Source organism: Xyrauchen texanus, chromosome 37, assembly GCF_025860055.1.
Source record: "Xyrauchen texanus isolate HMW12.3.18 chromosome 37, RBS_HiC_50CHRs, whole genome shotgun sequence".
Taxonomy (NCBI): Eukaryota; Metazoa; Chordata; class Actinopteri; order Cypriniformes; family Catostomidae; genus Xyrauchen; species Xyrauchen texanus.
The window spans coordinates 21,325,664-21,341,502 of NC_068312.1; the positions used below are offsets into that span (position 1 = coordinate 21,325,664).

At 37.7% G+C, this 15,839-nt stretch overlaps 1 protein-coding gene across 1 annotated transcript; it reads left to right on the forward strand.

Moving 5' to 3' along the window:
- The first annotated feature begins 2,712 nt into the window (after window positions 1-2,712).
- On the forward strand, window positions 2,713-12,597 carry LOC127631093 (leiomodin-1). The gene is made up of 3 exons (XM_052109067.1): window positions 2,713-3,085; window positions 8,760-10,577; window positions 11,986-12,597. Exons 1-3 carry the CDS (start codon window positions 2,816-2,818, stop codon window positions 12,010-12,012), a joined length of 2,115 nt encoding a protein of 704 aa, XP_051965027.1. The 5' UTR covers window positions 2,713-2,815; the 3' UTR covers window positions 12,013-12,597.
- The last annotated feature ends 3,242 nt before the right edge of the window (window positions 12,598-15,839 follow it).

Consider the following 15,839-nt stretch of genomic DNA (forward strand, 5'->3'; position numbering starts at 1 on the left):
CATATTTAAAGGTATAGTTCACCCAAAAATGAAAATTCTCTACATTTACTCACCCTCATGACATCCCAGATGTGTATGACTTTCTTCTGCTTAATGCAAACAAATATTTTTAGAAGAAAATTTATTTGTTGGCCTCACAATGTAAGTTAATGGTGGCCAGAACTTTGAAGCTCCAAAAGGACATTAAGGCAGCATAAAAGTAATCCATATTTCCATTAATACTCCAGTGGTTAAATGAGGCAATATAATACAGTTGAAGTCAGAAGTTTACATACATTCAGGTTTGAAGTCATTAAAATAAATTGAACCACTCCACAGATTTCAAACTAGCAAACTATAGTTTTGGCAAGTCGTTTTACTTTGTGCATGACACCAGTCATTTTTCCAAAAATTGTTTACGGACAGATTGTTTCACATAGTCTTCTGGACTAGATCACAATTACAGTGGGTCAGAAGTTTACATACACTAAGTTAACTGTGCCTTTAAGCAGCTTGGAAAATTCCAGAAAAATATGTCACGCCTTTTGGCAATTATTTTAGCTGCTGATGGACCAATTGGAGTCAGTTGGAGGTGTACCTGTGGATGAATTTTAAGGCCTATCTTCAAACTCAGTGCCTCTTTGCTTGACATGGGAAAATCTAAATAATGTGGACCTCCACAAGACTTGTTCATCCTTAGGAGTAATTTTCAAATGCCTGAAGTTACCATGTTCATCTGTACAATCAATGGTATGCAAGTATAAACACCATGGGACCAAGCAGCCATCATACCGCTCAGGAATGAGATGCATTCTGTCTCCTAGAGATGAACGTATGTTGTGCAAATCAATCCCAGAATAACAGCAAAGGACCTTGTGAAGATGCTGGAGGAAACAGGCAAACATGTATCTATATCCACAGTAAAACGAGTCCTATGTAGGCATAACCTGAAAAGCTGATCCGCAAGAAAATAGCCAATGCTCCAAAACTGCCACAAAAAAAGACAGACTACAGTTTGCAAGTGCACATGGGGACAAAGATCTTACTTTTTGGAGAAATCTGGTCTGATGAAACAAATTGAACTGTTTGGCCATAATGACCATTGTTATGTTTGGAAGAAAAGGGTGAGGCTTGCAAGACTAAGAACACCATCCCAACTGTGAAGCATGGAGGTGGCAGCATCATGTTGTGCAGCAGCAGGAGAGACTGGTGCGCTTCACAAAATAGATGACATCATGAGGTAGAAAAATTATGTGGATATATTGAAGCAGCATCTCAAGACATCAGCCAGGAAGTTAAAGCTTAAATGGATCTTCCAAATGGACAATGACCCCAAGCATACGGTACCTCCAAAGTTGTGGAAAAATGGCTCAAGGACAACAAAGTCAAGGTATTGGAGTTGCCATCACAAAGCCCTGACCTCAATCTGATAAAATATTTGTGGGCAGAACTGAAAAAGCATGTGCGAGCAAGGAGGCCTGCAAGCCTGACTCAGTTACACCAGTTCTGTTTGGAGGAATGGGCCAAACTTCCAGCAACTTCTTGTGAGAAGCTTGTGGAAAGCAACCCAAAAAGTTTGAACCTAGTAAAAGATGTAAAGGCAATGATACCAAATACTATCAAAGTAAACATCTGACCCACTGGGAATGTGATGAAAGAAATAAAAGCTGAAATAAATAATTATTTATACTATTATTCTGACATCTCGCATTCTTAAAATAAAGTTATCCTAATTGACCCGAGACAGGGAATGTTTATGATTAAATGTGAAAAACTGAGTTTAAACGTATTTGGCAAAGCTGTATGTAAACTTCTGACTTCAACTGTAGGTGTGGGTGAAAAACATAAATATTTAAGTCCTTTTTTACTATAAATCTCCACTTTCTCACATTCTTTTTATTTGCATTCTTCATGCATATTACCACCTACTGGTTGGAACTCGCCAAAGGTGGAGATTTATAGTAAAAATTGACTTACATATTTATTGGTTTCTCATGCACACCTACCATATTGCTTCTGAAGTTATGTATTAAACCACTGGAGTCATATGGATAACTTTTTTGTTGCATTTAAGTGCATTTTGGAGCTTCAAAGTTTGGCAAACATTCAATTGCATAGTATGCACCTACAGAGCTGAGATGTCTTCTAAAATGTTCATTTATGTTCAGCAGAAGAAAGAAAATATTACACATCTGGAATGGAAGGAGGGTGATTTTTATGCTGTTTTTTATTTATTTAATTAATTTTATTCACTAAGCAGATGCTTTTTCTCAAAGGGAGAAAAAAAATTACAAGTACTGTTATGAATGGGTTAAGGTTATGGTTAGTGTGATCCTGGGTTATCTCTTGTTCCATGTTTCACACACTTATGGGTTAGCAATTCACAAAGGCATACAGTAATTCACATTGTATACCGTTGGCACCTGTTCTTCCTTTAAACGTAGTGCTAGTCTCTTTTCAAATCTTTAAGTGTGAAAAGTTGGCTTAACCCAAAGGCCTATTTGGAGACCTTACATAGGTATAAAACTAAAAAAGTCTGTGTAAACGTCTAGCAGTAGTAGCAACGACAGATATTTTAACTGTAAAACATATATGGCGTAAAAGCATAAGATCTATTTAGTAGTCACGCAGATGTTAAGGATCGCGCGGAATGCGTCTTGACGCACGAGATTGAGGAGCATATGAAAGGCGCTCAGAGCGCGAAAACCTCTACAGCCCGTTCATCATGGATTTAGCAGCATTTGTGAAGGGAACGGATATACTTTGAACAGAGTCCGCTGGATTCCTGCAAAATAAAACGTAATATTTGGCTAAGAAACATTAAATAGTCCCCAAAATGTCCGGGCAACATGACTTCTCGCGCATGGAGCAGCAGGGGAGCGATGACTCGGACATGGACGTGCTGCTCGCGACGCTCTCACAGGAGGAGGTGGAGGAGCTCGAGCGGGAGCTCGTTTTCATCGATCCGGATCCGAATGTACCAGTGGGACTCCGTCAGCGAAACCAGACGGAGAAACTACCGTCCCAAGGGTATGACAGAGAGGCCATGCTCGACTACTGCGAGCGGGAGACGAAAAGACTGATCCGGAGAGAGCTCAGCGCAGAGGTGATGCTTGGAGACATATACACACTGCAATTCATAGTAATAAATCATAATACACTACCATTCGCAATAAACCTTATTGATTGATTTCTTTTTTAATTTTCAACTTAACACTTACAAATTTGCACAATTTAAATTTGGCCAAAGGAATATTTTATTTGTAATATTTTAGTTTTTGCAAATATTGGCAAAAGTTGGATGGGGAATGAAGACATGAACCTGTGCTTCGATTGGCTATAAATCCGCTATGCGTTATCATAGACATGTAAATAATGTTGCATGTGATTCTTCATGATTTATGAATTCAGATGACATCATCCTCCGCTCCGCAACAGGTTAAATTTTATGACTCTTCATTTTCCAATGCAAATAGCAAAACTGAACACCTAGAAGACTGAAACCACTCTCATCTTTACCAGTCTGCTTTGTACATTTTTCACAGCAGTTTGTTTTCCTTTCAACTCTTTTCAAGTCCATGAGTCAGGATGGTGAAAATAAGTAAACACGTAATCTGCGTTCATGCAAATTCACTTGTATTAGATAGTTTGATTTGTGAAACCTTTCACAATCACTTTTGGTCACATTTGATTGCGTCTTGCTCTACCCCATTGCCTTGTGTAATAATAACAACAATGTAGGCTGTGTCAGTGGATAAAGCCATCAAGGAAATCGGCTTATAATTCTAAAAACTGAGCACCAAGACGGGTCACAGTATGCTTAAAAAGACCTTCATGATTTGTGAATTCTTCCACAGTTCAGTATTTCTCATTTAACTGTTTTTTGAGTTCTGTAAGTCAACAGTAGCTATACCTGAAAAATCAGTGTTATAGACTTAGAGATGTCACATTCTGCAAACACGTGATATTAATTATAGAAAAACACTAGTTTCAAACAAAACTGGATTTGTGAAAACATTCACAGACTGAATTTACTCAGTTTGATGGCCTCTTACATCTTGGCATTGTGAAATAATAATGTTCTAAGCCATAAAACCAATAAACATATTATATTATACAAAATGAGCACCCAGATGTGTCACACTAGGCTTAAATTGACCATTCTGGTTTATAAAATTGTTTTCGCAAATAATATTTTGTCATTTAAACCTTTTTTGAGTTCTTGAGTCATCAGTGTTACAGAAGTCATCATCTTGAGAAACCAGTGTTACAGGCTTAGTGTTATAATTGCTCTGTGTTTTAGTCTTTCCCATTCATTTCCTGGTGGGTCAAAATGACCGGGAACAACCTGAGTGTTACTTTTTTTCACCGGGGCTGAACTTTTTTTTTGAAAATTGTAGTAACCAAGCCTAGACCCATTGAGATGAATGAAACCATTTTGGGTCAAAAATGACCTGCACACTACACAAGGATTAAATAAAATGACTAGCTAGTTCACATATCATCCATATCGAAATGTAAATTTTCGACAACAAACCAAAGCCATCAAACTGAGTCAAATCAATCTCTGAAATTTTTCACAAATCCAGTTTTGTGTAAAACTATTGTTTTCCATTAGGCTATAATAATCATGTGTTTACAGAATGTGACCTCTGAAAGCCTATAACACTGAATTTTCAGGAAAACTGTTGAATCCAGAACTCAAAAACAGGTTAAATTACAAAAACTGAACTGACAAATCATGAAGGTCTTTTTAAGCATACTGTGACCCGTCTTGGTGCTCAGTAACTGATTTCCTTGATGGCTTTATCCACTGACACAGCCTACATTGTTGTTATTATTACACAAGGCAATGGGGTAGAGCAAGACGCAATCAAATGTGACCAAAAGTGATTGTGAAAGGTTTCACAAATCAAACTATCTAATACAAGTGAATTTGCATGAACGCAGATTACGTGTTTACTGGAAATAGCCGTTAAATGTGAAGAGCGCTTATTTTCACCATCCTGACTCATGGACTTGAAAAAAGTTGAAAGGAAAACAAACTGTTGTGAAAAAATGTACAAATCAGACTGGTAAAGATGAGAGTGGTTTCAGTCTTCTAGGTGTTCAATTTGTGAAGATATTTGCATTGGAAAATGAAGAGTCATAAAATTTAACCTGTTGCGGAGTGGAGGATGATGTCATCTGAATTCATAAATCACGAAGAATCACATGCAACCTTATTTACATGTCTATGATAGCGCATAGCGGATTTATAGCCAATCGAAGTCTGAATTTCAAACAGCAAACTATCTTTACCATGGTTTCTGTTTCTAATTGTTTAAGTTCTGATAATAGTGTGAAATGTTTACAGATCTGAGGACACCTAGTTGAATGGCTGATTTAGATGCATCAAGGTCCTTTATAATCAGTAAAGTTTTCATGCCTGACATGCTGTCATGGTATCATGTATCAACACCCATTTTGCTGCAAACACATGGGCCACAGATGCCCTATAATGCTACCATCATAAAGTACTGGTGGTGATGTGTTGCATGACTTCTGATTTTGGAAGTGCCTTGGACTGTTTTCTGTGCCTCACATTTACAGAACACTAAGTCATCAAATGCCACCTTACTAAAGCTTGTGCTTTATGAATACAATATACCCAAAATATCAGAATGCATCAAAGCTTTATCATCAAGAAAAATCTAAAATAAATATATAAATAAATAAAAATATATTAGAGAACATGTTTATTTCTCTAAATGTAATATTTTACCTTCTACTACTGTTTGGAGCTAGCGTAAACATCTCTTGGGTAAACATTCTGTAGTGTGAACATTTTGTATACAGCCAAAGATCTTTATACACTTTCCACATTATGGATAAGTTTATTGTACTCTGGTATAAACACAGAATGCTCTGGTCTTTTAGTGGTTGTATGGGGAGGGCTACTTGTAGTTCAATGTTAAAGGAATAGTTCACCCAAAAATGGAATTGTATTCACCCTCATGCCATCCAAGATGTGTATGACTTTTTTCTGATGCACACAAAGAAAGATTTTTAGAAGAATATCTCTGTTGGTCCATACAATGCAGGTGAATGGTGGACAGAATGTTGACGCTCCAAAATGCCCATATAGGCATCGTAAAAGTAATCCAAACGACTCAAGTGATTAAAAATCCAGATCTTCAGAAGCAATATAAGCGTGGGTGAGAAACAGATCTATATTTAAGTCCTTTATTACTATCAATCTCCATTTTCACTTTCACATTTTTCTTCTTTTATTTTTTTGGCGATTTGCATTCTTCATGCTTATCGCCATCTACTGGGCTTGGAGGAGGATTTATAGTAAAAAGTTTTTTTTTTTCCTTCTCCCCAATTTGGAAATCCTAATTCCAAGTGCGCAATCTTATCACGTGGCTTGTTGAGCGCGTTACCATGGAGACCTAGTGCATGTGGAGGCTTCACACTATTCTCCACGGCATCCATGCACAACTCACCACATGCCAAACTGAGAGCAAGAACCACATTATGATGACCACAAGGAGGTTAACCCAACGTGACTCTACCCACTCTAGCAACCGGGCCAACTGGTTGCTTAGGAAGCCTGATTGGAGTCACTCAGCATGTACTGGATTCGAACTTGCAACTCCAGGTGTGGTAGTCCTTGTCTTTCCAGCCAACCCTGCTGTTGAACACAACATCACCATGCAGCTGGGTACAACTACAGTTGCTTTCCAAAATGGTCAGAAATCTTAGGGTAACCATCAATAACAAGCTAAATTTCACAGAGCACATCTCAAAGAATGCAAGATCATGTAGATTTACACTCTACAATATCAGGAAGATAAGCTCCTTCCTCTCTGAACATGCCACACAACTGCTTGTTCAGTCACTTGTCATAACTAGACTGGACTACTCACCAAAACACTTTCACAGACTTTCAGCTTCATCATACCACGTTGGTGGAATGACATTCCCAACTCCATCCGTGAAGCTGACTCACTCTCTGTTATAAAAAAAACGACTTAAAACACGTTTTTTCCATGAGCATTTAACCAGTCACTAAAAAATAAATAAATACATTTTTGTTGCACTTTAATCTGTTTTGAATACTATTCTGATGCTAGTGAAACTTTGTAGTAGGGCACATTTCGTACCACTGTCTCCACTGTCCTTAATTGATTCGCTTATGTTTTCCTCTTTTGTAAGTCGCTTTGGATAAAAGCATCTGCCAAATATCCATCCATCCATCCATCTTCTACCGCTTATCCGAAGTCGGGTCGCGGGGGCAGCTGCTCCAGCAGGGGGCCCCAAACTTCCCTGTCCCGAGCCACTTTAACCAGCTGCCAAATTAATAAATGTAAATATCTTAACTTGCTGAGCTACTCAGGCCCCCTATAGTAAAAAGGTCTTAAATATTGATGATATTCTCACCCACACCTATCATATTGCTTTTGATATAAATAGATTTATAGATAAAGAGTTTTATGGATTACTGTTATGCTGCCTTTATGTGCTTGTTGGAGCTTCATATTTTTCTACCCATGTATTTGCATTGTGAAGTCTTACAGAACTGAGATATTTTTCTAAAAGAACAAAAAATATTTGTGTTCAGCAGAATAAATAATCATCTGGGATGGCATGATGATCAGTAAATTATGAGAATTTAAATTTTTGGGTACACTATTCATTTAACTGTGCTGAACTAGCCCTTGAAATTACAGATGTTTAATGGATTCACTTGTGTGTTCATTTCAGTAAAATATTTAGATTTGCTGAGTGTATGCAGGAAAACGTGAGTAATTGCAGAACAGATGGTATGGTTTTGCTGAGATGGTGTTCTTTGTGTTTTGGAGAGCAGTAGTTGTGTTTTACAGGTTTAAACAGGTGCCAATGAAGCACTTGTAATATAATACACACTCAAGGGGCCACAAACTAGATTTAGCGAAACTCCACTGAGACGTTAAAGAGTTTTTTTGAAATATGATCAGCAGGCAACAGAATACATACACACACTGTTAGTGGAGACCTCTCAGAAGTTACTAAGCAACATTTATGAACAGTAGTTCCTCATAAAGCAGAGAGTTCTTAAACAAATTGTTTTAAATGTCTGTTAATCCTGCATTTTGAAGAACCTCAATATTTCAGTGCCTAGAGATTATCAGTGTATCTTTCTGATATTCTATTGTGAAATTAACTAATTTGTGACATTGTTTTTGGCTATTTCACAGATGATGTGAACTTTCTGCAGTGTGTTCAAAATACTGACCGAACTGTCACTTCCACAAATGTATTCCATAAAGCAGCTGTAAATACAGTTTATGTTCATCTTATTTTGCAGTAGCCAGCAATTTGCGAAAGTGTTTTCTTTAAGCCTGACCTCATTGAAGCTTTGGAAAGTGTCAGATGCTTTGGAACTGTCGAAGATGGAATTCCTCCCTTCGCTGCCTTATAAGGGCACATCTGAGAGTTTTGAGACTTCTTCAAACAATAGCACACATATCTGCTGAGCACACTCATTCCTTCCTAATGGACACTAAAAATAACTCACAAGGTCCAGCTGGGTCCAACCATTACCTGTAATCTTTCTACATACAGTTTGTTTCCTCTGTTTGATGTCCCCATGTCTTTAATGTTGATATTTATCGATAAAGACACCAAAATGAAAGCAAAAATGTAAAGTATTATAGGAAGTAAATACAGTGATTAAGATGTAAAAAGTGATATATATTAAATAACAGATATTTTAACATAACTTGCAATAATTTATTTTGTGCTTAACACTGAAGGGAGAGGTGAAAGGGGAGGGCAGGAGGAGAGATCGACTCCGCAGGATGAGGAGCAGAGAGTTCTCCAGGTCACAGAGTGGCGACCCTCAAGACAATGACAGCAGAAATGCTGAAAATGAACAGCCTTCTGAAAAAGATGATGAGGAGAGAGCAAGAAAAAAAGAGGATGACTCTAAAGATTTCCTTGATAAAGAAGAAAAAGACAAAGAGAAGATGATGGTTGAAGAGAAGGAAGGAGGGAGGGCCATTAGTAAGACAGAAAGTGGACAAGAACTAAAAGAGAGGGAACTTTCTAGAAAAGAAAGGGGAGGCAGCAAGACTTTGGAGCTTATATCTAAACTAAAAGAAAAGAAAGGGGATAAGAAAGAAAGAGAGAGAGAGGAGGAGAAAAAAGCGAGTGAAAACACAAAAATACAAGGGTTCATTTCCAAACTGCATGGAGATAAAGAAGCTGAGGACCTCAAAATAAAAGACAATAAGGCAGATATCAAGATAAAAGATGAAATCAGAACTAAATCACTGGACAAACAGAAGAACAGCAGAGAAGGAGGAAGGGTCTACTTGAAAGATGGAGAAACAGAGGGGAGGAGGAGCAAAATTCAAAATGAAGAGGAGAAAAGCAAAATGAGGGAGAAAGAACAGGAGGATGAGAAACATCCCTCAGAGAGGGAATTAACTGGCACTCAGAAAGAGAGTGAAACCGAGAAAAAGAAAGAAAAAGTGCTAGACCGAATAAAAGAACAAGCTAAATGTTCCAAAAACAATGAGGTGCAGATATCTACCAATTCCAAACATAATGTCTCTGGGAACTGTGATGGTGGGGATGATCATTTAGTTACTCAAGATGATGAGTCTTACAGTGTAGATGATGATTTGGACAGTGACACTGGTTCTAGCATGTTTGATGACCTACTAGAGCAAGTTCGCAGTGATGACCCTGAACTCACAGAGGTCAATGTCAATAATTCAGATGCCATTAAGACAGACACTCTGATACAGTTTGCAGAGGGTCTCCGTAGCAACACTCATGTTAAAACCTTCTCCCTCGCTAACACAAGAGCGAACGATCATATCGCGTTCGCCATCGCTGGAACTCTACGCAATAACACCACCCTGACTGCCATCAACCTCGACTCCAACCATTTAACGGGCAATGGCATCCTGGCCATCATCAACTCTCTGCAGCACAACAGTACACTTATGGAGCTGAGATTTCATAACCAGAGACACATCTGTGGAGGCAAGACAGAAATGGAAATGGCCAAAGTCTTGCGTGAGAACTCGTCTCTACTGAAGCTGGGATATCATTTTGAACTGGCTGGGCCCAGGATGACCATGACGAACATCTTGAGCCGAAACATGGATAGAAAGCGGCAACAACGACTAGAAGCACAAAACCTTGCCAGACAGGACTTTACCCACAAACCCCTAAGTGAAGATAAGAAGAGCTCACCTGACACAAATACTCCAAGAGTGACTACATCATCCATTCACACTGGGAAGAAAGACTGTAAATTTGCAGCTATTTCCAAATTTACCTTAGCTCAGGAAACACCCAAATCCCTTCCTACCAAGACACCACCTAGAACCCTCCCCCCCATGGTGACAGGAAAGAAAGAGGGGGCAACAGGAAGTAGGCAAGTTCCTCCTCCACCCCCTCCCAGCCCAGCTTTAGTTGTTCAGGCCCTGAGGAAATCACTGACCCCTATCTCTCAGAGGAGGCAAGACAGCAGTACAGCTGTCCGACAGACAGAGGGGAATTCCAGAGATCAGCTCCTAGCCTCAATCAGAGACTGCAGCATGAACACACTCAAAAAGGTAAAAGAGGTATACCATGAGCCCAATGTGGATGCATGTGTTTTCAACCACATTCAGTGGTTAAAACGTTTTGGACCCCGTTTACACCTGTCTTTAGCACTGTCCCATTTCAAACAGATCACCCAGAATGTATCTTATGCTGCATTCAAGACATTTCAGAATGAAGTTAAGTGCACATGAATGCACCACAAAGTCATAATTACTAGAGGGAAAATCAGACTTTTCTATGAGCCCCGACTTTCTGAGTTTGTGGGTGTGTTGATAAATGACGGATTGATGACGTTAGCAAATTTTGACTGTGCAGTTCAATTTGTATGCATTTTTGTACTGTTAACGAAGAATAGTAATAAAGTTTTCCAAAAAAAAAAGTAATTTAGCTGGTTTATGAGGCAACTGGCGTGTACAACAAAACCATATTTTATGATATTATGATAAAATAGATAGATAACGCATAAATAACACACCTAATGCGTGGCTTTGCTCTTCATTTTGTTACATTGGTGTGAAAAAAGCATCATGTCTTTGACAGTTATTGAAAAAGAGAGAAAGAAATAACAAATAGTCAAATGGGTCTTTGTGAATAAATCAGTTTAATGCACATCACATCTTATTTACGACTTCCAACTTTTGAAGTACGAACTGTCCAGGAGGAATGCTGTATGCAGCATTAAAAGGGGATTACACTTTGCTTTGAGCATGCAAATTTATTTGGACAGTGCAATGGACTAGAAAAAAAGTGTCATGCTCGAGGGGTTCTGGCTTTAGTAAGTAAATCACAAATTACAAATAATATTATATAAAACATTTTAAATATACTGTCTACTCACATTGCTGCAACAATAAAAACAGGCAGCTTTGTGTGTGTGTATATATATATATATATATATATATATATATATATATATATATTTATATATATATATTTTCTTGAAGTGAGCTAAGATGTCAACTGTGTGACTTTTTGATCTTCTATTGGTCAAACGTCTTCTCATCATCCAAATTCACAGATCAGAGCACACGAAACTCGAACTTCTGTATGCAGTGTACTTCAAACTTTTATACGCAGTGTACTGTGATGCCTGCGTTTCCTGTCACCTGCCTTTGAATGGGAGTAAATGGAGTGCGAAGTCTAGTGTGACCGCAGCTCAATACCAGGTGTAAAGGGAGCCATAGATGCCAAAATAATGCATGTATCAGATAGTTCATTAAACATAACCCTCTTAAAGAGTAAACAAACAGTAAATGAAAACTGTTATCATGGAGGTAATCAATCAGTGCTCCTCTGTCATTGAATGAAATGTGAAAACTCCATTTTAAAGGAACAGTGTTTGCATGGTAGGTTTATGTATTTTTTCTTTTTTCTAAAGTGTTTAAATGCTTAACACACTTCCTCACATGTCTCTCTCAGGTTGAGATCCCAAAGTGGTTGAGATAGCATCTGTTTGGTGTACATGCTAATCCCTTCAGATTCCCCACAATCCACATTCACCCTATCATCATAGGAACCACTGAAACATGAAGATCGCTCTCTATCAAACACAGGCTCCTGAGATTCCATAGTTGCTCTTGTGAGCCTGATGTCTCTACTAAACTTATCTCTACTAAACATCTAAACATTTGATGTGGGACACAGTGTACTTTACAGCTGAGTGTGATTATTCCATGGACAGTTAACCATCAGTCAACACACTGAAGCTGTGATGGGCATCTTTTGAACATAATGAACATTACATAAGAACACAGTTTCTCTCTCTCTCTCTCTCGCTCGCTCTGTCTCTCATAGGGCATCATAAACACTTTTTTCTCAGTCAACTAGAGTGAATAGTGTTCATCATACTGTACTGCTTACTGAATGTATTATTGTGGAATGCTGTATATATACATTTCCTGTCGCTTCCTGGATGTGAAAATGAAGGGAATGAAAACCCATCTAAAGGTTTTGTGTCTTTGTCCAGGTAAATGCATTTTTCTAAACATGTTTTCCTGTTCATTAGATAAACATTCATCTTTTATTGTCTATTGTATTGTTATTACATATTAACAATACAGGAAATACATCAATAAATTTCTGATCAATACTTGCCTGAATTATTTGAGCACCACACAACACAGCTTCTTTTCAACCTCAATGTAAATGTAAATCTGTGAGAAGAAATGTGAGAACTGTTTCATTAGAGGTTGTCTGAAAGTTATCTGAATATTGCTGAAAAGGCATCGATTGTGTAAAGAGTGAAATTTCTTGATTAATAGATTGATGAAGTAATTACGTTTTTTAACTCTAGTTTTTAGCAGAGTGTTGGTGAAGACTGGACATTTTTTTGTGGGAACAGAGGGAGAAAGGGGTGATGTCAAATGTCCATTCCCAGATAAACACATATATACACAAAAGTACTTTGCCGTCATCTCTGTACATCCTCGGAGCATGTTCTGATTAAAACTATTACGATTGATCAGGTCATCTCAGCTGGAATATACTTGGTGATGAACAGTGTGAATGCAAACTCCTTTGATGTTACAATCAGAAACCTCAGTCTCAAAGAAAGTGTGGAAGGTTCCACACACCTGGTCAAAAGCTCTGGTAGCTTGTTTGTTTATTTAGAATTATTACACTTGTTTTGTAAATGCAGAACATTTCCTATTACGTGATACTTTTTTAATTTTTTTATTCCAGTTGACATGTCTTTGGTTTGCACAGGTATTTTGACACTGCTGGCATTCTTGATTCATGTGACTCTAGAGTCTTATTACAGAAGAAGATCAGATTCAAAGTCCAGATGTAACACACACACACACACACACACACACACCGTTGGTGCGGCTATCCTTATGAGGACTCTCCATACAAATAAAGATTTTTATGCTGTACAATCTATAGATTTTATCCCCTAAACCTAACCCTCACAAAACCTTTCTGCATTTTTATATATATATATATATATAAAACTTAGTTTGTATGTTTTTTAAGTGATTTGAATACTATAAATGTCCTCATAAACCACATTTAAAGTATAATACCATTACAAGTATATAACCTAAAAAAATGTCCTCGTAAACCACCCAACCCCCCCCCCACCACACATACACACTTTACCAAAAAGAGTAAGAACAATAATACTGTATTTACAGCAGATGCAATGTTCTGTGTGTTCACTAGATTATTGGCATTCATAGGGCACTGTGTGCAGGCCACCTGTCTTAAAATAAGAGAAAAAAAGCAGTGTCACTATGCCACATTTCCATTGTTCTTCCAAGTGTAATTATGCAATCATATCTCTATCTTCAGATTTGTATTTGCTTTAAGTCAGTCTCATCAGGCAATTATTCCTTTTAACGATAAATGATCAGTATTGCATGAAAACATTTGAATAGTTTGCTTAGTTTTCCCAAAGTCAGTATAATAACAGTAAATATCCTGAATAACTCAATGTTGAATCTTAACTGTAATTACCCCTATCTGTCAGGATCCAGGTCTTTTTTTTTTTTTTGTGGCTGGATCCTGTCACACATGTTGTGTGTGAGCCTATGGTTTACCTTGTTATTAGTTAATTTGCCCCACCTGTCTTCTCTAGTTACCCTCCTTGTTTGCTCCCCCATTTAATCTCCCCCATGTATCCTTTCTGTTTGTTAATGGCTTTTTGCTTTGCTAATAAACACATTTTGCTTGAGATCTGCTATTCAGCCCTCGGCCCTTTCTACAAATCTTGACAATTATCTTTCTCTTTTCCATGTCCTTGACTTTGGAAGACTGTCAAATCTATAAAGAAATGATGGTAGTGTAGTCTGAATGATACACCAAAAGGAGACTATTCTTCTTTATTCTACTGTGCATAAATGTGATAACTCCGCCACACTGAGGGTGAACTGTGGTTCAGAAACATGAGTCAAAATGTCGGAAGTCTAAACTAATGTGAAATTATATAGTTTATATATTCAGTTCCATATTTGGTTCTAATCATTACCACTCAAAGGCTTCTCTTCACTGTTTTTATCTGTATTATATGATAATTAATGCAATTGTTGTTTGCAGTGTAACAGAGCCATCCCTCTGCCAACTTCTGAAATATCAGTTCACCATTTCCTGGAAGAAAATGAAGTTGCTCTGTTGCCCATCTAGTTTTGACTGTTGAAGAGCATTTGTGGTGTGTGTGTGGTCAATGTGTGGAAAATGTTACTGTACATTTCCTCAGATGCTCAACTAATAGGCAACTACCAATCGGCTTTGACCTATTAATGTATGTGTGGCATAGACAAATCAGTCAAAGGAAAAGGCCTATTATAATAATCAATGTTTGAATCCTTATGTCTGTAGATTGGTAGGTGGTCTGCATCTGATCAGTAAGTTCTGAACCATACAGTGATTTTGGTTTAAAAATCAGATTTTTTTTTGGTGTTTATTATTGTCAAAGTGCTCATGTGTCGGATACCTTTGTGATCAGAGGAAAAAACTTTGATGTCAAAATTATGCAGTAATAATATGATCCTTTATGTTATTTTAGTGTCTCTTGCAGTAAACTAGTTTTTGGTAAGACTCACCACACCAGTCTTTACCACCACATGCCATCACCTGGAGATTGGCATAATGGCAGGGTGTGCTATCTCCCTGTTGGCCTTTACCATACCCATGAAAGTGATAATGAGAGCCTCCATGTTGGTAGTGGGTGGCGAACTGTTGAAGTCTGGAGTCCGTTTACCACCCATCAGGGCCTACATGGACAACATAACAACTGTGACAACAACAGCACCTTGCACCAGATGCCTTTTCGAGAAGCTTCAAAACAGCATCAATGGTCTGAGGGGTGAAAATCAAGCCAACCAAATCAAGAAGCATCTCTATTATCAAAGGCAAACTCATAGAGAATAGGGTTATATAGATCAGGAACCAATTCCAACTGTGTCAGAGAATCCAGTAAAAAGTCTTGAAAGATGATAGGACTCGAGCTAAAAAGCTGGTGCCTGCAGTTTGGGCTACTATCCCAACTTAAACAAATATTTGTTTAGATCAACAATACATTTATGAAATAATACATTTATGAAAATTTTTCAAAGTGGGCTCACATTGACTGATCCAATCAGAATGGAGATTAATTTGTTTAAAGAATACTTGACATATTATGAAATGCCAAATCTGATTGTTAATATATTAATATATTGGTTATTTTAAATAAGCAATATATTAATATGTCACTCAAAAAAAGCATCTTGCTGTCTCAAAAGTATTTGCATATGTTGACAATTTTTGCCTTATTACATTTGGCCCGGAAT

Excerpts from the sequence above, each read along its gene's own strand:
- LOC127631093 (XM_052109067.1), top strand. The coding sequence starts at position 2,816 with ATGTCCGGGCAACATGACTTCTCGCGCATGGAGCAGCAGGGGAGCGAT. Across the intron at positions 3,086-8,759 it reads GGAGAGAGCTCAGCGCAGAG|GGAGAGGTGAAAGGGGAGGG; the intron begins GTGATGCTTGGA and ends TTAACACTGAAG. Across the intron at positions 10,578-11,985 it reads GCATGAACACACTCAAAAAG|GTTGAGATCCCAAAGTGGTT; the intron begins GTAAAAGAGGTA and ends TGTCTCTCTCAG.